Source organism: Poromitra crassiceps (assembly GCF_964638095.1).
Source record: "Poromitra crassiceps genome assembly, chromosome: 3".
In the NCBI taxonomy this organism is placed as follows: domain Eukaryota; kingdom Metazoa; phylum Chordata; class Actinopteri; order Beryciformes; family Melamphaidae; genus Poromitra; species Poromitra crassiceps.
The window spans coordinates 75,736,878-75,763,251 of NC_139625.1; the positions used below are offsets into that span (position 1 = coordinate 75,736,878).

At 42.2% G+C, this 26,374-nt stretch overlaps 2 protein-coding genes across 2 annotated transcripts in view; one reads left to right on the forward strand and one right to left on the reverse strand.

Annotated features, from left to right (window-relative positions):
• LOC310773728 (CLIP-associating protein 1-like) overlaps window positions 1-22,727 on the reverse strand; it is a gene marked incomplete at its 5' end in the record, with an annotated part of 113,781 nt that extends 91,054 nt beyond the window's left edge. The window contains 7 exons of the mRNA XM_083633662.1: window positions 10,859-10,929; window positions 12,493-12,590; window positions 14,926-15,001; window positions 15,474-15,565; window positions 15,729-15,832; window positions 15,984-16,062; window positions 22,533-22,727. Coding sequence (XP_083489788.1) covers window positions 10,859-10,929; window positions 12,493-12,590; window positions 14,926-15,001; window positions 15,474-15,565; window positions 15,729-15,832; window positions 15,984-16,062; window positions 22,533-22,727 — 715 coding nt within the window. The remainder of the gene's footprint in view (window positions 1-10,858; window positions 10,930-12,492; window positions 12,591-14,925; window positions 15,002-15,473; window positions 15,566-15,728; window positions 15,833-15,983; window positions 16,063-22,532) is intronic.
• A 1,453-nt stretch (window positions 22,728-24,180) lies between these two features.
• LOC310774228 (high affinity cGMP-specific 3',5'-cyclic phosphodiesterase 9A-like) overlaps window positions 24,181-26,374 on the forward strand; it is a gene marked incomplete at both ends in the record, with an annotated part of 17,019 nt that continues 14,825 nt past the window's right edge. The window contains 2 exons of the mRNA XM_083634278.1: window positions 24,181-24,268; window positions 25,868-26,023. Coding sequence (XP_083490404.1) covers window positions 24,181-24,268; window positions 25,868-26,023 — 244 coding nt within the window. The remainder of the gene's footprint in view (window positions 24,269-25,867; window positions 26,024-26,374) is intronic.

The following is a 26,374-nucleotide window of genomic DNA, read 5'->3' on the forward strand; positions in this document are numbered from 1 at the left end:
TGTGTGTAGTTCTTCACAGATTTAGCCTCTTCATTTTGCTCTCAAATGCACCAGGTTGACGAATTTTACTTTAAAATGTACAAAATCTTCTTCCGGGGGAGAATCCCCCCGGACCCCCCTTGGGTTGCTTGACCCCCCCAAGCTAGGGGCAGGCCCCCTCTGTAACTTGGGTCTGGAGCCGGGCCTGGAGGAGGGTAGGCTACTTAATTATCAATAACGCTTTTAATTAATAAATTAAGCACAATATGAACAATAACTGTTGAAAAATATATGAAAATGAAAGTTCACAAATATTAGTTAAATCCTTTCAGTGCAAATGCATTATAAAAACAAAAAATAAGATTTGTTTAGAAAACGAAATGACACAAATTTATTATTATTATTATTATCATTATTACTACTACTACACCCGGTGCGCACACTGAATAGGCCTATTATACTATACTATAGATTATTATACTTTTGTCACATCGTCATTATTAAGCCGGCTTATGACTGCATAGTATCTTAATTACTCAAAATATAAAGCGACTAAAATTGGGCAACCATATTTTTATTCGGGCAACCAAAAGCTCTTGCCAGGTTGCCCCTCCGGCAACCACTTTTAAAAGTTAACGTCGAGCCCTATAATATAACATGATGGGAAGGTATCAGCAGCCATCAGCCAAGTGTTGTAATATAACATTATAACATGATGGGAAGGTATCAGCTGCCATCAGCCACGTGTTGTAATATAACATTATAACATGATGGGAAGGTATCAGCTGCCATCAGCCAAGTGTTGTAATATAACATTATAACATGATGAGAAGGTATCAACAGCCATCAGCCAAGTGTTGTAATATAACATTATAACATGATGAGAAGGTATCAGCAGCCATCAGCCAAGTGTTGTAATATAACATTATAACATGATGAGAAGGTATCAGCAGCCATCAGCCAAGTGTTGTAATATAACATTATAACATGATGAGAAGGTATCAACAGCCATCAGCCAAGTGTTGTAATATAACATTATAACATGATGAGAAGGTATCAGCAGCCATCAGCCAAGTGTTGTAATATAACATTATAACATGATGAGAAGGTATCAGCAGCCATCAGCCAAGTGTTGTAATATAACATTATAACATGATGAGAAGGTATCAACAGCCATCAGCCAAGTGTTGTAATATAACATTATAACATGATGAGAAGGTATCAGCAGCCATCAGCCAAGTGTTGTAATATAACATTATAACATGATGAGAAGGTATCAGCAGCCATCAGCCAAGTGTTGTAATATAACATTATAACATGATGAGAAGGTATCAACAGCCATCAGCCAAGTGTTGTGATATAACATTATAACATGATGAGAAGGTATCAGCAGCCATCAGCCAAGTGTTGTAATATAACATTATAACATGATGGGAAGGTATCAGCTGCCATCAGCCAAGTGTTGTGATATAACATTATAACATGATGAGAAGGTATCAGCAGCCATCAGCCAAGTGTTGTAATATAACATTATAACATGATGGGAAGGTATCAACAGCCATCAGCCAAGTGTTGTAATATAACATTATAACATGATGGGAAGGTATCAGCTGCCATCAGCCAAGTGTTGTAATATAACATTATAACATGATGAGAAGGTATCAGCAGCCATCAGCCAAGTGTTGTGATATAACATTATAACATGATGAGAAGGTATCAACAGCCATCAGCCAAGTGTTGTAATATAACATTATAACATGATGAGAAGGTATCAGCAGCCATCAGCCAAGTGTTGTGATATAACATTATAACATGATGGGAAGGTATCAGCTGCCATCAGCCAAGTGTTGTAATATAACATTATAACATGATGAGAAGGTATCAACAGCCATCAGCCACATGTTGTAATATAACATTATAACATGATGGGAAGGTATCAGCTGCCATCAGCCAAGTGTTGTAATATAACATTATAACATGATGAGAAGGTATCAACAGCCATCAGCCAAGTGTTGTGATATAACATTATAACATGATGAGAAGGTATCAGCAGCCATCAGCCAAGTGTTGTAATATAACATTATAACATGATGAGAAGGTATCAGCAGCCATCAGCCAAGTGTTGTAATATAACATTATAACATGATGAGAAGGTATCAACAGCCATCAGCCAAGTGTTGTAATATAACATTATAACATGATGAGAAGGTATCAGCAGCCATCAGCCAAGTGTTGTAATATAACATTATAACATGATGAGAAGGTATCAACAGCCATCAGCCAAGTGTTGTAATATAACATTATAACATGATGAGAAGGTATCAACAGCCATCAGCCACGTGTTGTAATTAGGGATGACAACGGTTAACCGTTAATCGATTAACCGTCGCTAACGTCGTTGTTCGGTTATTGCTGTCGGTCTATCAGTTAATATTTAAAAAAAAAAAAAAAAAAAAAAAAAAAAAAAATTTTTTTTGTCTATTTACTCAATGAGCTCATGCCCAAACAAGGCGTGTCTATTTAGATGCTGAAATGTTAATGCTTTTTGTGTTAGAAATTCTAACACAAAAATAATTTGTGTTGAAATGTTGATGCTTTTTGTTAATGCTTGTTAATGCTTTTTGTGTTAGAAATTCTAACACAAAAAGCATTAACATTTCAGCATCTAAATAGACACGCCTTGTTTGGGCATGAGTTCATTGAGTAAATAGACAAAAAAATAAAAAAATAAAAAAATAATAAAATAATAATAATATTAAAAAATTATGAATTAACCGATAGGTTAATCGATTATTAGCGTCGGTTAATCGAAAGTGAAATTAACCGAAAATTGACATCCCTAGTTGTAATATAACATTATAACATGATGAGAAGGTATCAACAGCCATCAGACAAGTGTTGTGATATAACATTATAACATGATGAGAAGGTATCAGCAGCCATCAGCCACGTGTTGAGTCTTGAGTCTTCACTACTCTTCTAGACAGGAAATCAAGCAGGATATTTTGTATTCTAAAAGAAGCAACTTGGCCGACTCACGTCCAATACCAAGGGCCACGTGTAACAATTCAAATATCAAAGCAAAGGGACTTTATATGCTGCATCTTTCACACACAGAAGGATTATTAGATTTTCCAAATAGAGAAAAATCTATTACACTTCAACAAGCGACAGTGCACAACCACAAATACAGTACATACCTCAACTAAACAATTATCTGCATATTGGTTTTTCCGTAAGCCTGCTAACAAACAGACAGGCAAACAGCACTGAAAACATAACCTCCATGCCAGAGGAAAAAATACTAAAATTATCTCGTTCCAGCTTCTTAAAGGGATATGCCAACATTTTGAGAGTTTAAGCAATTTGTCATATTGCTGATATCAAAACTAGAATGTAGATGGCTTTATTTTCACTCTGCGTGCAGTACAAACAGCAGTAGAGCTCTCACTGCTATTTAGCTTAGCGCTACAATGCTAGTGAACGGTACAGCTGCCTACCCCCGTTCAGTCGCCCAAAATACACATTCCAACAGCGGCAGAAACACTCACATGTACATGTTGTGACTTGTGTTCTCACCACGCAATGAAATAATCATCCAAAGTTACGTGAAACGGACATTTTCGTAGTAAATCCACACACCGAGAACTAACAAAGAGTAAGAGAACAGAGTATACCCAAAGTTACTTCCTCGTTTGCCTGAAGGCACATGCGCTGTGTGCACTGGCAACGCCCCCCAAGTCGAGGCTGATGTCGGAGCATGTTCCCAGTCTTACTGTCCCATGATGCTCTAAGTGCTGTTTCAGAGGCTGTTCGAACCAGACAAGAAGACAATTTCGCAGGTTAACAGAAATATGTGTCCTTTTTTTGGCATAAGAATGGTCCCGTTTTGGCCAAAATAGCAGCTATCGGTACTGCCTAGTATCTACTTTCTATCAGCGTTTGCACACAAAAATAAAAGAAAGAAATGGTGAGGTAAACATTGGTGCAGCAGGTTTGGGCCTCACGTATCCCTCCCACTGTCTGTGCACAGTGTTCATTATTCAAGAGGGTGCTAAGTGTCAGCAGCGCCAGGCTGCCCTCGTGTCTCAGCACCAAACTGGACGACCTGCTGAGGGCGTCTGCGTCATACGGCCAGCCAGCTGTTTATCCAAACCTAGCTAGCAGGTAGCCTTCACACTATTTGACCAACCCAAACACCAAGAAACTGTTAGAACATTTCAGAAATACAAGAGAGGTGACGTCACTTCCTGCCTTTTCCACTCACAGAAAGCTCAGTGGAGGCTAAGTGCAGGTGCCAGACGTCGGGTCAGTATCAGGATACCGAGGGGTTTCCGTATCAGAATTTCCCAAACTAAAATCTGATTCATAAACTCGCTAGCAATGTGTCACAACTCAAATCAAATTGATTGATTTAATTGCTGCTTTTTTCCCCCACACATAAAAAGATGTTAGATCTCTCAAAAGGACAAACTTAGATTATGGTCCAACTGTCTTTGCGCAACCAACGCAAACTAATTATCGAAGTCGTGTCGAGAAGAAGAAATAAGATTACGTTAATCAGTATTGGAAGCGAAGTTGAATCCGATTTTCTATAATGAAACGTGAATACAAATTATAACAGGTGGTTAAAACAAGAATGAATATGTGGCGTGCATCACAATGTGTGTGTGTGTGTGTGTGTGTGTGTGTGTGTGTGTGTGTGTGTGTGTGTGTGTGTGTGTGTGTGTGAGTGACTCGTTACTGAAAGATGTGGGAGATGGAACAACTGTTTGATCTTACTTCACCACAGAACTAAGACCCAAGTCAATGGCTGCAGCACTCACACCAACATGTGGGCTTATGGGATTCCGTCAGTCTCCATGTTTTATACAATTATTACACACATGAAGGTAAGGCGGCACAATTCATCTTGTCTAATCATAATGTGATATTAGTTTCCACTATATAGAGTGACATATTTCTCTGAGAAAGTAGTTGGAATAACTTGGAAATAGTCAAGATGTTGATAGAAGATGCCAAGACAAGTGGCAATGACATGATTCTGTTCTTCAAATCACCAAGACTAATAATGGTGCTTGCTTATTTTCGCCATATCTTGTAAAAAATAAATAAATAAGTGGGATTAACATTCATTCTGGCAATAATCTCGCATGTACTAAGTCAAGGCTATAGACAGAAGCAGAGCTAAATAGCAAGATTAGGCCACATGCCTCACTGAGTTTCAGTTACTGATCCAACAACAACCATGATCCTAGCGTCAAGATCACAACAACAAATCCATCCAGGCAGTAACCTTTGCTTTCATCCATAAAACACAGAAACAGGAGAATATGTGCCATGAAATTCCCATGCAGCCTTTTCAAAGAGGCCTACAGCAGTTCAATGAGACTATAAGGTGCACCTGATAGATTTACCTGCAGAGGGCCCCGCTCCACTTTAGCCAGAGAGGAATGAGGAGCTGCTGGTTGATCAGAGAAGTGATAGTGGCTAGCTCCAACACACACACTGTCCCGCCGCTGATGCAACCTCCCTCTCTACCTCTGGTGCCTCCCCCTCCCTTCCCTTCCAACCTGGTCTTGTGACTGTAGGGACAACAGCTGACGGCCCTCCTTCAAAATAAGAGTCCCCCGGCCCTGTGGGAGGAAGAGTAGTGCTTTTATCCCTTACCGGGTGTCTTCTCTTGGCCACTCTTCTCTTGCTCGGTTGCTCTCTGGTTCTTATTTTTCCATTTATTTTGTCGGTTTCTTTCTCAGCTTCTCTGTCAATTTGTTAGATTCTCTGTTTCTTTCTCTCTCTCTCTCTCTCAATGGCTTTTTCAGTCTCTCTCTTCTTGTTTCTCGCTGTCTCTTGCTTGATGTTTCAGTCTCTCTCCGTTTTTAGTATCTCTCGACTCTCTCAAGCTCAATCTAGTGTCTCATTTCGCAATCTCTGTTTGTACTCTCTCTGTCAGTTTCTCAGTGTCTTTCTTGGCTTCTCAAGTGTCTCTCTGTCTCGCTCTCTTTCTGTCGCTCCCTCCCTCTCCTGGTCTCCAGCGTGATGCTTTCCACTCCCCTGCTCAGGTGACGTTCCTGGCCCTGTCACTTGTCAGTGAGTGCGCTGACGTCCAGCTCTCGCCTGTAGGGAGGCTGGGGAGCCTCACTTTAATGGCCTCCAGGTTAGGGAAACTGCACTACAGAGCTTACATGCTTAACTCTAAAGAAAAACAACCGACTGAGAGTTAAGCCTATGTGAAGAAAGGCATTGTGACTGAGGGAACTGAGTTGTCAATGAGCCATATTACCAAAAGTATCTGATATACAGAGAGCAAGTAGAATAATAATAAGTATGGTGAGGAAACAATATACAGTAGATCCCCTGTGTTGTCACCTCATGCCAAATTAGTCCTGTAACAAATTAATGTTGTTTCTCCAAAAGGAAGGTGGACTTCTTTCTTTCTTCCTTTCTTTCTTTCTTTCTGTGGGCCCCTAACAGTGACAGTTGAGGCTTGTGACCACAGTGAAGAAGACTATCTACGACTATCTAGAATTCAGGGGAAAGTCAACAAGGGGTTAAAAAGCCTAAAAGGACGATTCCATGTCATTCGTTTTACAAGTGCTGCACAAGTTAATAGAGAAAATATCAACATACAATACTGCAAATCTTTTGAATCACAAGAAGCTGCAGGATGTTATTCTATTTTTCTCTGCACAAACGAATCAAACTGCAAGTTGAAAAAATTCTTTCATTTTCAAAACTAAGAAAATCCTACACATCCTATCCAAAAAACAAAAGTTGTATGTGTTGTGCATTGGAAAAATAATCAATGTTTAGCTTTTGCACTAGCAATTTGTAAAGAAAGCAATACTTTTTGCTGCCCTATTTTCTGCCAGTAAGACATTGCCAATTAAAAGAACAAAAAGTTATAAATAAACACAGAGAGGGAGTTCAGTGTAGATGATGGGGGGGGGGGGGGTTTGTGACTAGACCAAACTAAGATGCAGACAATGTAATTGTTACATTGTAGATTCAATTCTGGCCTATGATATTCATTGGGGTTTGTCTTTCTCCTCCCTACTCTCTCTCATTGTTGCTATCTGGATCATGCAGTTGTGAGTCTTTCTCTACACCACACACTCAAGAATTCCACTATTTGTTCCATCCTTCCAAAACACTCTTCTAACACTCTGCAGTCAAAATGAGAAGTGGTGACATGGAAGGGGGGGGGGTGGGACAGGGTGTGTTCTTCACTTGGGTACCGGCTCCAGTTCTGCAGGGTCATTTTTGGGCTGAAAGCTCATGTCGTCCCGCAGCACAAAGGAGGTGGCTCAGGTTGCATCCAAGTGAAAGACGGAGAGCACACCCCGCTGCCAACCAAGACGAGCTGCACAGCTGAAACCTGCTCATTGTGACTGCTGAATTTTGATTCTTTTATTTGACCTTTGTTGATACAAGGGTGGCCCATTTGCAAGAGCGCCCTGTTACAGTAAAACATGTCTAAAAAGTTACAATTACAGACAAGATAAAACCAAACAATTCCAACAGATACTGTAGGTAAAACACGAGCACTCCCCGTGCAAGGTACCCTCTAGGAGCACTCAAAATGACTCTAGAGAGACCAATTGCTCCAATTTTAGAGGGTCATGGAGCCTATTCCATTCATCAGGGGCATAGAATGAAAAAGCAGTCTTTCCCTGTTCAGTCCTCACACACAGACAGGTCTGATGTGTGACCGCGAGCATGTTCCAGAACTTTCATTGTTAAAGAGCACATGAACCAGGTCTCAGAGAAGGTCGCATGACGTACTGTATCAGACTGGAAACTGATATTGCCTGAGATGAATGAGGGTTGAGAGGCGGGCCATAGCGTGCCGATAATTTGATTTGACAGTTCTGGGCACTGGAGTTGGCGTTGGCCAATCCTGGCGTGTTCCGCCCCCAAATCGAGCGCGTTCTGGCGCTACGCGAGTGGGTTCCGGAGAGAACCAGGCTGCTTCCGTGCAGATTGGTGCGGACACGCCGAGGTACGAGTGCTGCCTGCCGTCTTGGAGTGTAAATACAATATTCCGGGAATGCAAGTTTAACGAGCCAGTTACATGTCCTTTGCATTCTACATCAAATGAAGACATTACCGTTTGATTTATTTTGTATGTTTGTTTGTTTTATATTTCATTTTCAACTTTTCAGAATGCAGACAAGACAAACAAACACACTCAAGACACAGGGGAAAAAAAAATATATATATTATTGACATTCAATATTACATGATTACCAGCCATGCTTTATTTTAGATGTTACATAATTATTGGCCAAGTTATTAGTTAGTCTTTTTGGAATTTAAAACTATTTTGAGATCAAACCGTGGATGTTGGAATGCGTCTAAGGCAGTCTGCAGGCTTGGAGCGGCCTGTGCAGGAGTGGGCGCAAAACTATATAAAATTGTGTCTTCCGCATAATAATGGACATTTCTGTGCACAGAGCCGGGGAGAAAAATATTATTTATATAGACGGTGAATAAAGTTTGACCAGAGATGGACCCTTGGGGAACACCCTTATCAATAAGTAAAGAGCTGGATCTGATATCGTCAACACCAAAGGCCTGCTTTCTCTCCGACAGTCATCCAATCTGATGAAGGACAATTTACTTAAAAATACCATGGTCAACCATGTCCAATGCCTTTGAGAGGTCGACAAAGTGGTGGTGACTATCAAGACAATCAATGTTATTTATGACAAGGGATGTAACAGTTCTTTGTCCAGGTCTGAACCATGATTGATGGGATTGGAGAATGTTGTATGCATCTAAGAAAGCCTGAAAGTGTTCGTTTGCCAAGTTTTCAAGAACCTTGGTGAAGCAACACATCCTCTGGAAATAGGAGCATAATTGTTCAAATCACTCGGATCACCCCCTTTGAACAGAGGCACAACCTGAGAAGTCGGTGCTGGCTATCTACTGAATGAAGTCGGTGCTGGCTATCTACTGAATGAAGTCGGTGCTGGCTATCTGCTGAATGAAGTCGGTGCTGGCTATCTACTGAATGAAGTCGGTGCTGGCTATCTGTGAATGAAGTCGGTGCTGGCTATCTGTGAATGAAGTCGGTGCTGGCTATCTGCTGAATGAAGTCGGTGCTGGCTATCTGTGAATGAAGTCGGTGCTGGCTATCTGCTGAATGAAGTCGGTGCTGGCTATCTGCTGAATGAAGTCGGTGCTGGCTATCTGCTGAATGAAGTCGGTGCTGGCTATCTGCTGAATGAAGTCGGTGCTGGTAAACTGAAAAATGCTCACTGGGAATCATGTGCTGTGCGACCAACTGAAAAAGTTGTTTTTCTTTTATTGAAGAAAGACTATAAAAATACATTACAACCTGAGGCATATTGTCACAAAGCACTTTGCAGAAATGATTGTAGGTATGAAGTCGGTGCAGGCTATCTGCTGAATGAAGTCGGTGCTGGCTATCTGCTGAATGAAATTGGTGCTGGCTATCTACTGAATGAAGTCGGTGCTGGCTATCTGCTGAATGAAGTCGGTGCTGGCTATCTGCTGAATGAAGTCGCTGCTGGCTATCTGTGAATGAAGTCGGTGCTGGCTATCTGCTGAATGAAGTCGGTGCTGGCTATCTACTGAATGAAGTCGGTGCTGGCTATCTACTGAATGAAGTCGTGCTGGCTATCTGTGAATGAAGTCGGTGCTGGCTATCTGCTGAATGAAGTCGGTGCTGGCTATCTGTGAATGAAGTCGGTGCTGGCTATCTACTGAATGAAGTCGGTGCTGGCTATCTGTGAATGAAGTCGGTGCTGGCTATCTGCTGAATGAAGTCGGTGCTGGCTATCTGCTGAATGAAGTCGGTGCTGGCTATCTACTGAATGAAGTCGGTGCTGGCTATCTGCTGAATGAAGTCGGTGCTGGCTATCTGCTGAATGAAGTCGGTGCTGGCTATCTGCTGAATGAAGTCGGTGCTGGCTATCTGCTGAATGAAGTCGCTGCTGGCTATCTGCTGAATGAAGTCGGTGCTGGCTATTCTGTCAGTCCTTCCAAGTGTTTGAACCTTCTGCACCTCACTTTCTTTGATGTTTAAAGTTTGAACCTCCACCCTCTTTTCATAACCAAGAAGACAGACAGCGATCACCTAATCTGACAGGCTCCATTTCCAAATACAATCATGAAAATTAATGTGAAAAGTCCAATTCTATTCTGTAATACACAGCATTCTTTTTTCTTTAGAATATGATAGCATATTTTATTATGTTTGAATGCATATTTTGTTGGAAGCTTTGGCAGTATTTGGGAGGAACCTCACACCCTGAAGGTGTTAGGGACTTGACATCATCAATCTTTTTTTCTTTTCTTTTAAGAAGCCCTGCTTTTCATTGAACAGAGTCCCAGCCCCAAGTGACAATTATGTTGTTTCCCCACAGCAAAGTGTTGCACAGTATGGTATGTTTCTCCCATTAAAGCTGCAAGTACATTTGTTACTGCCCCATGGCACAACATAACCAGAGTAACTGTGCAGGGTCTGTGATCATTGATCAATGACTCAACAATCACTTCACCAGCTACTGAGATTTCTGGCATTCAAAAATCTTGTTCTGGCCCGTACTGTTTCTGAACAAAAACCCAAGACACTCTGAAACAACAGAAACAACTTCATGCCCATTTAGGTTTTGTTACAGTGTAATCCATCATGTTCATGGCATGCCATGATAGAAGCATACGGCCCACTTTCATTAAGTACAGCAGGGTTACTTGTTGGTTTCTGCGGGTGGCTCCCCCACACAAACAAGACCAGGCTTGCTCCGTATTCCAACAGAAAAAAACAACAGAAAAGATAGTGACACTATACCATAACAACAATACGGCCGGTAGAGACACAGTAAACAGAGAGCAGTAGATATGAACTTACCTGACACCGGCGACAGGACCATGTTCCCTGATCTTTGGACTTCATCAAATTTACTGAAGATGACATTCAACCTATGAAGGAGCGGGGCACAATACATCAGAAGCAGTTGATGTTGTCACAGTGAAACACTGAGATGGTGCTATGCTCATAACGGAAAAGAAACAGCTCTGCCTTCAGGCCTGGAAACCGGCTTGTTTCAGACAGTTGGGGAATCTCCAGAGAGTCGTTAAATAGGCCAAGATAATATCTCATGATCACCGAGAGTCTCTGCATCCAGAAATACACCGGCAACGGGCTACAGTGAAGCCTACGGGCTAATCTTACTGGAACAAACACTAATAATCATGCTGGGAAATTAACAGCGGCCACACGCAGCAGACAGAGGTGACATTTACTGCTGGTCAATTTGTCGACTCTTGACAGCCACTTTGGCAGGAAACCAGCCATCATTTGGAGATGTTGTACTGGCAAAATCTAGTTGGCTTGTTTTTTTGTATTTAAAAAATCAGATTCCACCCCCCTCCTCCCAAACTGCACTTGGCCCCTGCTGTCTGAGTCGTTGCTCCACCCCCTCTGCCGATCTGGGGAGAGTTGTAGACTAGCACATGCTTCCTCCGATACATGTGGAGTCGCCATCCGCTTCTTTTCACCTGACAGCGAGGAGTTTCACTGGCAGGTGGAAGGATCACGCTATTCCCCCCAGTTCCCCCGAACAGGTGGCCCAACTAGTGCAGCAACCAGGACACACCCATAATCTGGCTTCCCACCCGTAGACACGGCCAGTTGTGCCTGTATGGATGCCCAACCGAGCCGGCGGTAACACGAGGGTTGGAACCTGCTGCGACCCTCGTGTTGGCAGGCAGGGAATAGACCGCTGCACTGCCCACACGCCCCATTATGAAACTATGTTGACTTTAAAAGAGAATCACTGAACAAAACATTTAATTAAGCTGCGTTCACACCGACCTATTAAAGTTTGTCGCTGGCGTCGAGTTTACATACAAAGTCAATGCAAACGAGCGATTGAGCGTATATTCGCCTGGGAGAATAATCGCTGGGCGTCCGAGCGGCAGAGACAGAGCGATAGGGAGAAAATACGCTCGTCGCTCAAGATGAAATATTCCAACTCGAGCGAAAATACGCTGGCATCAGTCGCTCGCTGTTCAATGCTGATTGGCTGCCGTGTGAGAGCGAGTCAAGGATCACTCTGGCTTGGAACAAACCGCTGGTTTATTGTGTGGCAACAAACCGCATTGACAGGCTGACAGCTGACATGAAAGTGAAGTCTGTACTACCGGTATGCAGCTCGCATTTTAGGAGCACGCTGATAGGCTTAGCTTGTAAACAATGACGGTGGCTCGTGGTGGACAAACAGCATGACATTGCGTAACGTTATATCCCGTCATTTCGTGTGCCTGTTGATGAGCGATTTAAACAGAGCGACAGAGCGATTCCAAAGGGTTGACTTGAGCGACAGAGCGAAAAATAAATATCTCGGTGTGAATGCACCTTTAGTCGGTCGATTTAGCCGCTACAGTTCAAAAATCAATCCCCTAACAGCTAGAAATCCAAAAGAAAATAAGAGTGTGAAGTAATGTTATTAACCCATGCCCTGAGCAACACAGTGAACGCACCGTGACTGAGGCAGACCCTTCTTTCCCAGATCCATCCTCACTCTCTCTCCTACGTGGCGGTAGATCTCCACAAGGCAGTTCATGGCCTGGTCGCGCACCTACAGGACAACACAACACACAAACACAGTACACACTTTCAGTCACATCTCCGGTCGCCACTGGCTGTTTAGGGTCAGTTTTTCTTGTATACGATCAATATCTCTCCTGACAAAGCGTTCTTCTTTCTGTGCATTATCGCCATGTTTTATCACTTCACGATGTTTTATCACCTGGAAAGTAAATAAAGGAAACTAATATGTGTACACTTCTAATAGAACGGTGCTGTGATTCTGTTGCTCAGCTGTGCAGGAGCAAATCACAAATGAGCAAGAGACAATATGAAAGTAACTGGTGGAACACTGACATGTTGCACATATGGTTAGGCTTTATGAGGCATCAATCTAAGACAAGCATCTGCCTTCTGCGTTTCTGCTTTGAGATGTTTTATTACAGAAAATGTACGAAAGCCATGTCATACATTCTGACATTGTGTTGCTTACAAATGGTATTATAGTGAAAACAAATTATTCTCCTTTTTGCTGGTGACCCCCCTTGAACCCCTCAAGGACCCCAGGGGGGTCCCCAGACCCCACTTTGAGAACCACTGTCCTAGAGCAAGTCCCTGAATCCCTCCCAGCTCCTGAGGGTCTCTCCTGCAGCTGAGCCTGATGTCAGCACCACTTTGTCAGACAATAGAGGCCTTTCAGATGACCTACATCACTGTCTGGCAGCCATATTGGAAATCCTCAGCGCTTATGCAATATAGTCATTTCTAAAAATACAATTCAGCCTTTTCAACAGACTTTAACAGACCTGTTTAATTGCCAGCTGTGACAGCATCGCGCTTGGTATTGTTTTTTTCCCACTGTGTGTGTGTGTGTGTGTGTGTGTGTGTGTGTGTGTGTGTGTGTGTGTGTGTGTGTGTGTGTGTGTGTGTGTGTGTGTGTGTGTGTGTGTGTGTGTGCGCGCGCGTGCGCTAGGTGTTTATATGCCTGTCTGTCTGTCTCTCTGTTTGTGGAGAGATTTTGTGAATGTGATGGCGTCAAAACCGTGCAAGATCATATCAGCCTGTTAGCTCGCAAACTGAGTACCTGATCATCCAACATCACTGTCTTTTTTTCAAATGTCTCTTTTTCTGAGATCAAATAATGAACGCTGGAGTTGAATTTTGGAATCCATCAGCCACCTCGACAAGACAAGTGTTTATGTGTGCGCGCGTGCATGCGTGCGTGTGTGCATGTGGTGGTGTCAGGAAGGGAGGTCATTGGGCACGGCTTCCTGTCCTCGGAGGGAAGTGCGGTTCCGGTGATGATGGACCGTCACAGTTTATCACTGGACAACAAACTCAAAAGTAAAGTAGAGCAGAGCGACGAGGGGCCAACAGGTCAGACAGACAATCCCATAACATCTGGGAGGTCAAAGGTTAGATCCCTACAACAACATCCCTCAACAGCTAAATGCCTTGTCTGCCACACAACTGAAAGTAAGTGCAAAATGGATACAGAGAAAAAGGAACAAACAGGTCCTGCTTTTGTGGCCAGACTGTGTTGAGCTGTAATGTCAGTATTTCACCCGTAGAGGGCTGCCGAAGACTAACAACACACATTTTCAGTTTCAGAATCCTTTGCTTTCTCTAGAACTTAATTCCTTGAGTGGATTTGAATTAATATGAGATAGGGACTGGCGTTTTGAGTAACAAGTAGGCCAAGGTAATTTTTCTGTTTTTTACAGATTATGAAAGGGCAAATTGTAAGCTTTCAAACAATGTGTCATACATGTACATCTGAAAATAGTCCTAAAAGCAACATTCAGAGAAAATCGCACTGAAAGTTGGTGAACAAGCTTGGTTTGCCCAGCTTAGTTTGCTAACAAATTAGAAGTATTTAATGATCCTAAAACTGTTGTTGGTTATATTGAGTGCGTTCTTCAACATCTAAACTTGCATAATATGAAGATAAGAGGGGAAAAAACATATCTTTACTTATCTGTACTTGTTACGCCTTTCACCAGACAGTGTTACATTTTAGTCAGTGTTCAATATGATGCATGCTGATAGCAGCTGAGGAATCTGACTCCAACAACTAGTCCAAGTCGCTATTTTAGCTGGTGATTATCCTGGAAAATGTCAGTTGGGTCTGAAACGACCTGAAATGTGTTGCCTTGTGTGACTTCAGTTCAGACTGAACAACAAATACATCTCCACAGAACGTTTTCCATTCAGAACCATCATGCGTAACTGGGCCCAACAACTATTCCAAAAGTAATCCAAAGTATTTAGAATATGTTACTTGACTTGAGCAATATAATGAAATATCCTACAAATGACATTTTAGGCTTGTATTCAGTAATCAGTGGAATACATTTGAAAAGTAACCCTCCCAACACTGGAACTACCTGACTCGTGGGATCTCCGAGGAGGTTACAGATGTGGGGCACGATTTTGCTGAGCGTTAGGCTTTGAGATCCATACCTGCACACACACACACACACACACACACACACACACACACAAAAGTTGCAAATACCATCTGAAATAAGTCACATCTCTTCCAAAATTATTTATAGTATTACATTACAATTAATTATAATACCTTTTTAACACTGGAAGGCCAAGCACCACAGTGACTACAGTTTTGAATTTTAGAATTGAAATATCTCCTCTTACTAAACGTCCCATTATGACTTGACACGATTAGGATTGATTATGACACGTTTTGTGCACAAACCATTTTCAAAATCAGCGGTAGTGGTAGAGAGACATCGATTTTTATTTTTATTTTATTTATTTTTTAACCAAATGGATATACTAGACTTTGGAATATTTATATGCACAACCTTCAAACAGTACATTTAAACTTCGAGAACATGTCCAAAGCAATTATTTTTTTTATTTGTAGTTTTTTCTTCTTTTTTCAGAGATTTAGCTTCTGCTTTAGACTTACGCATTTAAGGTGGAGATGAGGCAAAGGCAGAGTCCTTCTCTGGTCCGGTTGTTCTTATGCTTGAAGCCTCCCAAGATTCGGTCCCACACATACTGGAAGGGTCAAAAAAGATACAGTGAACAACAGATTTTTGCACCATATTGACAAAATAACATCAGAGGGAGTGAAACAAAACTAAACATTCCATTGAAAATGCCACAGATGATTATTTGTTTATTTTTATTGCTGTCTTAGTATATATGTGTCTCTGCGTACCTGTGGGTTAGCAGCTTGATCCATAATCTTGAGTAAAAGCGCTTGGCCCTGGTCCCGAACTTGGTCCTTGGCATCTCCTAACCGATCGATCAAGCTCGGCAGAACTGACGGGACAATGCATATAACAGAAGTTTAGGCCTAAAATCAACTATATTCAATAGTTGAATTTTTTATTCTGTGTATTAGGGGACACACACTGACAGATGTGTTCATATTAAACTATCTGTGTGAGAATATTGAAATTCATCGGCTCACCAGTTCCAACCTGCGTCCTGAAGCGCTCCTGCAGCCTGGTGACTAGAGCTGACAGCAAGTCCATCCCCAGCAAAACCACCTGGAGCACGAAAACAACAAGAAACACATGAGAAAATGGCCAAGAATTAGGGCATTTTGGGAAGAAGTTGGATTAGTAGTGCAGGAGATTTTATCAATCCCAATAGCTGTCAAACCTACGTTTTTTGTTCTTGGCATCTATCTGGATTCCGGAGGGATATACGGTAATATAAAACGTAGAGAACAAACATCTAGGCATGTGCCTTTTCCAAGCAAAAAAATATCTATAGCAACATGGAAAAGTACCGGCAGACCAAGTATTGGGCAGTGGTTTAAGGGAATGTCTCTGTGTTTACCTTTGGGGTTAAAATACATACACCAGTGATTTTTTTTTGCTTTTAGATGTTTTATTATAGAAAGTGTATCAAACCCAAAATGACCAAAATAGTCAAACATTCTGTCATTGTGTTACTTACGGATGGACTTATTAGTGAAAATAAATGATCACCCTTTTTGTTTGGGGACCCCCTGGAATCCCCTCAAAAACCCATGGGGGTCCCCGGACCCCACTTTGAGAACCACTAACATGCACGGCATACACTATTTACCATTTATCAATTATATTAGCAATATATATTCCTAGTTCTAGGAAGGTTCCTAGTAGAGGATGGGTCAAATGCAGAGGATGAAATTCCCCAAGGGGATAAATAAAGGATAACTTAACTTACGGTAACTTAATAAGGATTTATCTATGCTGGATGATATGATTATTATACACTAGTAGGCATTAGTGATGACATCACTGATGACATCATCACTGAACTTATAGCCTCAGCCAGGAAGGATGACATCACTGATGACATCACTGATGACATCACATCATTAGGTAATTAGGGAAATTACCTCATTATTGTTATAATAATAATAATAATAATAATAATAATAATAAAATATTATTATTATTATTATTATTTTACCAATTATGCAATGGGAGTTAATTTATTTCTGTAACTACAAATTACTGTAACAGGAGAACAGCAGAACAGCAATGAATTTGAATGGGTGCTGCAAAGCATTATGGGTAATTCACAAAACAGAGCGTTCTCCTTCCAAAACACACTTTAGAATCAAAATAAACGTGTTCTGTAAACTAAATCCAATATATAAAGCAGCCATTCTTCTATTCTGGGCGCTAAAACAGCAAAGTTAGCAGAACCATGACTGAAGATAGTATGTCCATTATACTACAGCAGTCCAGTCACCTCCACAGTAACTTTCCTTGTCATGGGGTGGTATGGGAGACTCAATGAACGTATAGTGAGAGTTTCCCTGCTGACACCATACCAACACATACGCATCACCCGGACCTCGCGTCTAGGCTATGGTGCAATTTTTGGAAACTCTTTCATTTGAGAGATTCATTATGCCGACCATAAAGAAATAGACTCTGCTCTCTGCAGACTGTGCTCTCTGCTGCCATCCTCTGGACGTTTAGCAGCATAGTCTCATGGAACTTTTCCCAGTCTGCTGCTTTGCCCTAATTTAATTTAATTGTCCAGAAATGTACCGTTACATTTTTATTATTTTCTGTTATATTCTTCCATTTCTTCTTATCTCTATGGCTGGTTCTACATCTTTCTTTTTGTTTATTTGGTTTTTATTTGTATTATTAAATTCTATTGTATTACTTTCATGTCTCTGATCTTATCTGTTGTCTTTTATCTCTTGATTGTGAAGCATTTTTTTAAGTGCTATATAAATAAGATTATAATTTTCAGGCTGACTACAGACACAACAGCACTACAGACACAACAGCATGAGGCTCAGACTGTCCACGCTAACAGCATGAGGCTCAGACTGTCCATGCTAACAGCATGAGGCTCAGACTGTCCATGCTAACAGCATGAGGCTCAGACTGTCCATGCTAACAGCATGAGGAGGCTCAGCCTGTCCATGCTAACAGCATGAGGCTCCGACTGTCCCTGCTAACAGCATGAGGCTCAGCCTGTGCATGCTAACAGCATGAGGCTCAGACTCCCCGCAAACACGCACCCTGAACGACCAGAGGAGCAGCTAGTCTAGACTCTAGTGCAGTGACCAGGACTCACAGCCCACCGGCTTTCCACCCGCAGACACGGTCAATTGTGTCTTCAGGGACGTCTGACCAAGCCGGAAGTACCGCTGCCGGGAATTGAACCGGGATCTCCGCGGTGCTAGGCCAGTGCTTTTACCTCTACACTACCCAGATGCCCCTCAACCCTATTTAAAAAGATAAGAGCATTGCAGCTACCCTAACACACACAGACGTAGCCTATTGAAACTGAAACGACCACTTTACCCCTGTCACTAGATCTTGAACCAGCCGTTTCTATGACTAGCTTGTCTTCTGTCCTGCTGGCATGGTGTCTGGCCAGGCGCTCACACAGAGAGCCGTGCGTATCTGGGCTAATGGTGCTGGTAAATTAAGCTCACAGCCCACCGCCGCTGCTGCTGCCACATCACATGGGAGCCACGTCCCCATTACCGCCACAGAGACATGACTGGGACGGGAGGAGAGAGGCAGCGTTTCCAGGCCAGCACAGAGCACAGATGCCATTGGCTGTGGTTGTGTATGAGTGTGTGTGCATGTACATGTGTCTACAGCTGTTAGTCAGTGCAGTGGTGAGTGTGGTTTCTCCCTGGCTCTGTCTGTAGCAGTACCCGTTACAGTTAGTCCCACTGAGGCCCTGTTCCTTCACCCTGTATGGGAGAGAGCGTCGTGCCAAACTCCATTGAGAAATCAGGCACTTTATTGTTCTTTATCGGAAAGCCTACACACCTCATGGAACATGACTTAAAATATTTTTCCAGTTGGTATTTGCCACACCTATAATTCACCAAGCAGCACTTATTTCAATTAAATGTCAACTTGAATGATTAGTTCACCTCTTACTTCACACCGGGGGGATTTTGTGCGTGTCGAGATTACATACAAAGTCACTGCGAAGCAAACGCACACTCTGTCCCCACCTGTTTTAAATCCGTGACCATTATCCCCATTCCCAAACACAAGCCATAAGACTCCTCAACAAATAACTCTCACACACACACACACACACACACTACCTCGCCCAAATGTGGAGTGCAATATGAGCGAGTGTAACATTGACTCGGTGCATACCTGATGTATACTAATAGACATCTGATACCTTACCTTTCATCGCACCTTGCTCTGACAAGTGTTCTTTACTGCTTTTCTCTTCTCACTTATATTGCTATTCTGCTCATTACTGAGTATTGTTGTTTTTCTGCTTCAATTTACTGCTCTTGTGTGGTTTTGATCTTACGCCATGTTCCATGTCATGTTAGTTTGCTCATATTTATGTCCTGGTTCTGATCGTATGCTACGTTTCATGTTTCATATCGTGTTATTTTGCTTATATTTATATCCTGCAGAGTCTCTCGGCCTAAGAATTTCACACGAGTGTACTTGTGCAACCGGAGTGACAATAAACCTCTTGAATCTTGAGAAGAGAATGAGGCGAGTGACACAAATTTTCGCAAATGACAACAATTTTCGCCTCATCGCCCGTTCGCTCGGATTGACATTTTTCAACAAGCTTCTTTTTTTTTTTTTTGCCTTGGTGTGAACAACACACGGTTATCCCTGTGATTTCTCCCCACCTACTTATACATTACAATGTGAATAAGCATTAACGACGTCACATGGAAAATCTGATATGGATGCAATCGTTACAATAGCCACAACAGATCCATATCATGAAGGCTGCTCATCTCTAGAGGCTGGATGCCATTGTGAGGGACATGGCACTGGAACACACTCACTACCACGATCTCAGTGTATCAACTAACCAGCTGTGGCAGCCTCACTCATATCCACATAAATTACACACACACACTTACTGTACATGGATGGCATGCAAAGCGTGTGCACCATGGTAACAAGAAGAGAGAGGAAGCAACCTATGCAGGAACATAGGCAGCGGTGTGTTCTTCTCTCAGCCGCTCTGACCGCCACTAAACAAGCTATCCATTATGGAACAAGCTAAGTCCTCCCCTGGGACAGTTTGTACCAAAGACCTGCAGCCAGAGAGGAATGTGTCTCAAGTGGTTTCACACTGCAAGCAGCACCTGCCCAGGTGACTCGCATCATCCTCCTGCTTGGAAGGAAGGGCTGTTCACTTTTTTGCACATACATTAGCCCTGGTGCTACAGAGGTTGATCGACGTCTTGCAGCACAGGCCATTAAATTGTAGCAGGCACATAAAAGGCATGTTACCATCTCTAAAAACAACAAGTAGTGACTTCATCACTTAAACAGGCATGTTACCATCTCTAAAAACAAGCACAAGTAGTGCACTTCATCACTTAAACAGGTATGTTACCGTCTCTAAAAACAACCACAAGTAGTGCAATTCATCACTTAAACAGGTATGTTACCATCTCTAAAAACAACAAGTAGTGCACTTCATCACTTAAACAGGTATGTTACCATCTCTAAAAACAAGCACAAGTAGTGCACTTCATCACTTAAACAGGTATGTTACCGTCTCTAAAAACAACCACAAGTAGTCAGTGACTTCATCACTTAAACAGGTCTGACCATCTCTAAAAACAACCACAAGTAGTGACTTTGTCACTTAAACAGGTCTGTGACTGGCAAAGGACATTAATATTGCATGCATACAGGGCACACAAAATCCAAACCTTAACAAGAAATGTGTTTCAAAACAGTGTATAGCACGTGTGCTACTGCGGTACATTCTGTCGTAGCACATGTAGCACTGTGCAGCCCTGTGGTGGTATGATGGCTACTGTACATCTCAATATAACTTAGCAGAGAGCTAGATGGCTAGTCGACTGAGCCTGCTGCTTTAAACAAGGTTGCCACTCTTTTGTCATGATAGATTTGGACAAATTATTTCTAAATTACGGGCCAATAATTCACTGTGTGACACATGTTCATATATACCAGTCTCCTAAGTCCTCTAATGCAAATTTATTTCCAGTCATGCTTCCACATTGGAATGAATAATTAACACTAAACATAAACTCAAAGCAATCTTGACCAGCAATGACCCAGGGCAGTGCAGAGAGATCATGTCAGACAGGAAGAAAGTGCATCAAGCTTGGCCCAGCAATTTTGAGATGACAGAAAGCACAAGGCTCAAAACTGAGAGATTCCGGTCCGCTAAATTTAAGCACTTGTAAGGACTTTATAAACCCAAGCACTTTCAAGTACTTGATTTTTTTAATTTTTTATTCAAGCACTTTCCAGACCCGTGGCAACCCTGTTTAAAAACCTTGCTGAAATGAATGATCGACAACTAGTGAGAGGAAGAATGTAGGCAAAATGCTGTGCTTTAGTCATGTACGCAGCCAGAGTCATGACCATACCCAAAAGGTCACAGGTTCTATTCCCAAAACAGTGATAACGTTTCCTGTTGAAGGGTCCTTGAGCAAGACACTGAGCATTCACTGAACATGTTTTGGCAGTTCACATATTTAGGACCACCCACCTGTTTCAGAAAGCTATCCAAGACTTTAAGACCTTTTTAAATGCTACCTAAACTGAATTTAAGGCCAATTTAAAAAACAAAATAAAGGGGGGAGGACAACACCAGGCCGTTTCCAAATTGAACACAGCTCATGAAAGTTCTGAAACTGTAAATGTATGTGTATATATATATATATATATATATATATATATATATATATATATATATATATATATATATATATATAGACAAAAAGGACAATAGGAAATGACAGTAATTGTGAAGGGAAATGCAGTCCAGTAGTAGAGTATATAGTGAAGCAGATAGGATGGTCCTGTCCTGATGCTGTTCTGTATTAATGGAAGAGTGGACAGGCAAGAAGCGGATGGAGAGATAACCACGGGATCAAAGGCTTTCCAATACTTTTAGTTGAATACAACTGTAATTTAATTTACTGGTTAACATAGCAGCTCCAGTGGACATCTGAGGCTGGGCATTGCTCAAGAAAGAGCATTTCAACAGTGGGAGTTTTTTTTTAATTAAGTTGAAGGAGATGAGTGTGTTTATTTCTGCACTTCCCTAACCTGATTTTCTTAGCCTGGCTTGGGATTCGAACCTCAGACCTTCCAGTCAGGAGAGTTTCATCTGGCCACCGCCCTACAGTGACCCTCTCCTGAAGTTCTCCCAGGCAGTGTTTTAGTCAATATATTATAGTTGCCTGCTGAGTTGCTTTGGTCCACACCTTTTTGTGCGTTCTATCAGTGTTTTAGTCAAGCCACTATATCTCCAGTCCAAGTCGAGTCTTGAGTGCCCAGTGTCCGTGTCACCAAAGAGTCTTGAGTTGAGTCATATTCAAATCCCCATTATAAGTCTGAGACAGCACTGAACATGAGTATGAATTCACATGCAGGTGGATTAACACACGTGCCTGCACTTGCACATAAACTGTATTAAATATAGCTAATAATGCCACAGTATTATTAATATATCGATCAGCGTCTCCCCAGGCAGCCGCTACTTCCCTTCCCTTCACCTTGAAGTTGCTGGCGTTGACCCAGGAGCTGGCGATGCCTTCCACCATCCTGTCGAGAATGTTCTGGTCCTCCTCCAGGTCAGGGGACTTCTCCTCGTCCAGGATGTAGTCTATGAGCTCCTGGCCCACCTGCAGCCTTCTCCCCAGGTCCTTCTGCAGAACCTGCTCCAGGCAGGACTCCATGCTCAGCTCCATGGCCCTGGTCGGGTCGGGAGCCAGGGACTCGGCAAAGCCCAAGCAGCAACTTGAAGGCACAAGCAGCGCTGGGAGAAACTTCCGAGTGGTCTTTCCCTACAGTTATGTTGCTCCCACGGACCAAAGAATGCCTCTACTAGAGCAGATATGAACTGTTTAATTGCTCCCGCGTCTGTGCCAGTTATTATACTTCAGGAGCTAGCGTTGGTGAAAGGGACGATTCATGCAACATATCCTGCGGGTGAGGGGTGCAGAGGGCATCGCACTTCATTCTTCTGTGTTGTTGTGTTGCTTAACTGTAACGGAATGAAATGGGACAAAGGCACCGTTATCCTGCTGTCATCACAGTTTACAAACAGACACAGACATAACGTTTTTTTTTTTTGCATAGCAAGCCAGTCAGTTTGAATCAGAAGTCAACATGGCTAGCTAAGCTAAGTGACTTAAGTGCCTGGCTTAACGTGAGATAAATAACTGTTACATGTCAGAACAGGTCAGCAATCTCATGCGGCTAGCTGTGTGACACAGTCACACATTAGCTAGCATATATCATACTACAAATACAGTCGGGCTAATGTTAGCTGAACGTGCTAACTCGTTACCAGTGGCTCCAGAGAAGTAGCTAAGGTTAGCTTTCCAGCTAGCCGGGGTAATCTTTCTTACCTGTTACTAGCTGTTGGACTAAACGTGATTAACGTTAGACACCCTGCATGTTAATGAGTTAACCAGCTAACGTTAACTAGCTAAAGAGCTTGCAGGACACCTACCGGATCCATTGATTCGTTCCAAGGAAAAAGTCAAAGTGGCGTTGCTGCTTGTGGCAGAGACCTTTTAGACACCCCAACCTCTAGTCACTTTATACTGTGCTGTACACGGAGCACTGCCACGCCCCTTAGGAGACTGGTCAGCCAATGAAGTTTCATACCATTGACAGACAGCCAATCACAAGCTGATAACCACGTCCATTTAGGAGACCGGAAAAGTTCCAACCATGGTGGTTTCGGCTGAGCCAGGAGTGGGATGTCTCTAACATTAAAGGTCTCTGCTTGTGGCCACAAAGTAGGACCGTTATTTGGGTTAGTATGGTTAGTATAAGAGTTTTCCTTTAATTATTGTAATATCGTACACTGTTTGGGCCCCGACGTTCCTTAGCAGTTACTCCTCAAGTCCTTTCAGTGTCTATAGAGGCCGAAGCTAGCAAAATAAAAGTAATTCACAAGACTTAAGTAATACAATAGTACTGTTTTAAAATGTCCCATGGCAGACGCCGTAGCCTTAACTGTGATGGAAAACAGCGACAACTGCTGGAAGTGAGTAACAAAGCCCTTCAGCATGGAGATGGGTGGGCTCAGTGTCACTTGCAGGTGCCCCGTACAATTTTGGCGTTGGCTTTGAAGTATCAAGGCCACACGTTTTCATCTGTTGATCATATCATGTCCAACTTGATTCCAGGATGACAACAAAAATAATTTATTTTATGGTTAATGGGAGGCTGGAGGAGGCAGAGGTTCGGGTTGATTGTTCTGTTGCAGATGTCAAAGGTAAGAGGTCCAGTGTTTTCTATTGCCGTTGTGATTTTCATTGGAGATTTTCATGTAGCTATTATACTGTTATCATAAGATTTGATTGAAACAATGCAAGAACTGCATTGTCATGTCATTTTAAATGCCTAACTCATTAATGGAAGCACTGAAAAAGACAGTCAATGTTTGTCTGTAAAGCCATGTGAATCAGAACAACATGCATGGGAGACAGATTGGATAAGATGCAATGCAAGTGTTTAGCCAAGGAGTTGATAATGACATATTTTAGCCCCCAAATGTTATTCAATCCCTTTGTTTGCTTACAATTGGCCTATTTATGAGGGCCTCATACAGGGGCCCTTGACCTACATCCCCCCATGCCGGTGTTACTCATCACCATCACAAGATGACAGCAGCACACAGACTGAGTCCTTCAGTCTGAGCGGCTGTCAAAACCACATGGAGCTCCTCACACAGTGACAGACAGCTTACAAGAGGCTAGAAACACATCAGACAGCAGCATTCATTACTAAGGGACCGCAACAACCTTTGCTCGTTCAAATCCCAGAGCAGCTGAGGAAAGCTGAGGGGGACTATTATTTTCTTCTTGTTTTGTTGAACAATTGTCAACAAAGTTGTCAAGTCTTGTTTTTTTGCAGCTCAGGAGACTTTCCAAGATTAGTTCCATTTGATCCAGGACTGTCATACACATGCCTTTATTTCCTCTCGGGCGGGCTATTGTAACTGTCTCTATACATGTTTGAGCCAAAGGATTATACATAAATTACAGTTTGTCCAAAATGCAGCTGCCAGACACCAAATCTAAAAGAGAGAGCACATCACTCCTATCGTAGCTTCTCTTCATTGGCTTCCGGTAAATTTCAGAATTGATTTTAAAATATTATTGATGACTTTTAAGACCCATTCTGGACTTGCACCCAAGTACATCAGAGGTTTTCTGTCACCATTATGTGCCCGGTCACAACCTGAGGTCCTCAGCCGAGACTCTGCTAGCCCTTCCACAATCTCGGCTGAAGACCACAGGCAACTGGACTTTTTCTGTTCAGGCCTCTGGAAAAACCTCCCTGAGGAGATCAGACTGGCAGGCTCCTTATGCTCTTTTAAATCCCTCCTATAAAGACATCTTTTTATGAGTGTGCTTTCTTAGGGCTTGTGCTCTGATTTCATTTTCAGCTTCACTTTTAGTCAAACCTATTATTTTTCAAAGCCTTTCGCTTGTTCTTATTGTATTGTTTTAATTATTTTACAGTTACTATTTTACCTATTATACTCTTCCTTATAGCTCTTCTGCTCATTTACCTCTTTCTCAATGTCATATAACCTTTAAGCTCTTTTAAATTGTTTTTACCATTGTTGTCCACCATTGTATTTTGTCGTGTGAAGTACTTCATAACTTTGTTTTGAAACATGCTATATAACGTTTATTGTTGTTGTTGCTCTTCTTCTTCTTCTTCTTCTTCTTCTTCTTCTTCTTCTTCTTCTTCTTCTTCTTCTTCTTCTTCTTCTTCTTCTTCTTCTTCTAATTATTATAATAATAACAATAATAATAATAATTATTATTATTATTATTATTGTTATTATTACATCTTGTCTCAGGCCTGTTCCGGGCGGCAGCAGAGGCCGGGCCGCACGACATCCTGAAGATGTACAGCAGGAACGGCAACATGGTGAACATCTCCCCTCGCCTGGAGGCCAACGACGTGGACTCCTACTACCAGCTGGAGGTGGTGGCCTCAGACCCACAGCGTGAGAGTGAGTCCACCACAACAAAGTCTGGCATCATCTGAAACAGCAACACAGTCTAGACTAGTCTCTCCTGTCTCTCTCTCCAGTCAGCAGATTAGAAATTCCAAAATCCCTACCTGAAGTTCGTCATTCAATAGGCTATGTCTATAGATCTGTGTAAACTTTTCCAATCATGTGTGTGTGTAATCATGTTTCTTATCATGATGTCTGGGGATTTAATATAGAAAAAATGATTTATTCGATTATGCAAAGCCAATGAGTCCTCTGTCAGTTTTTAGCTCTTTTTGTAACTGCTGCACCTATCACTTAATGCACTTTTTATGCTCTTTCTTAAAGTTATGTTGTGATGTTTTTAAA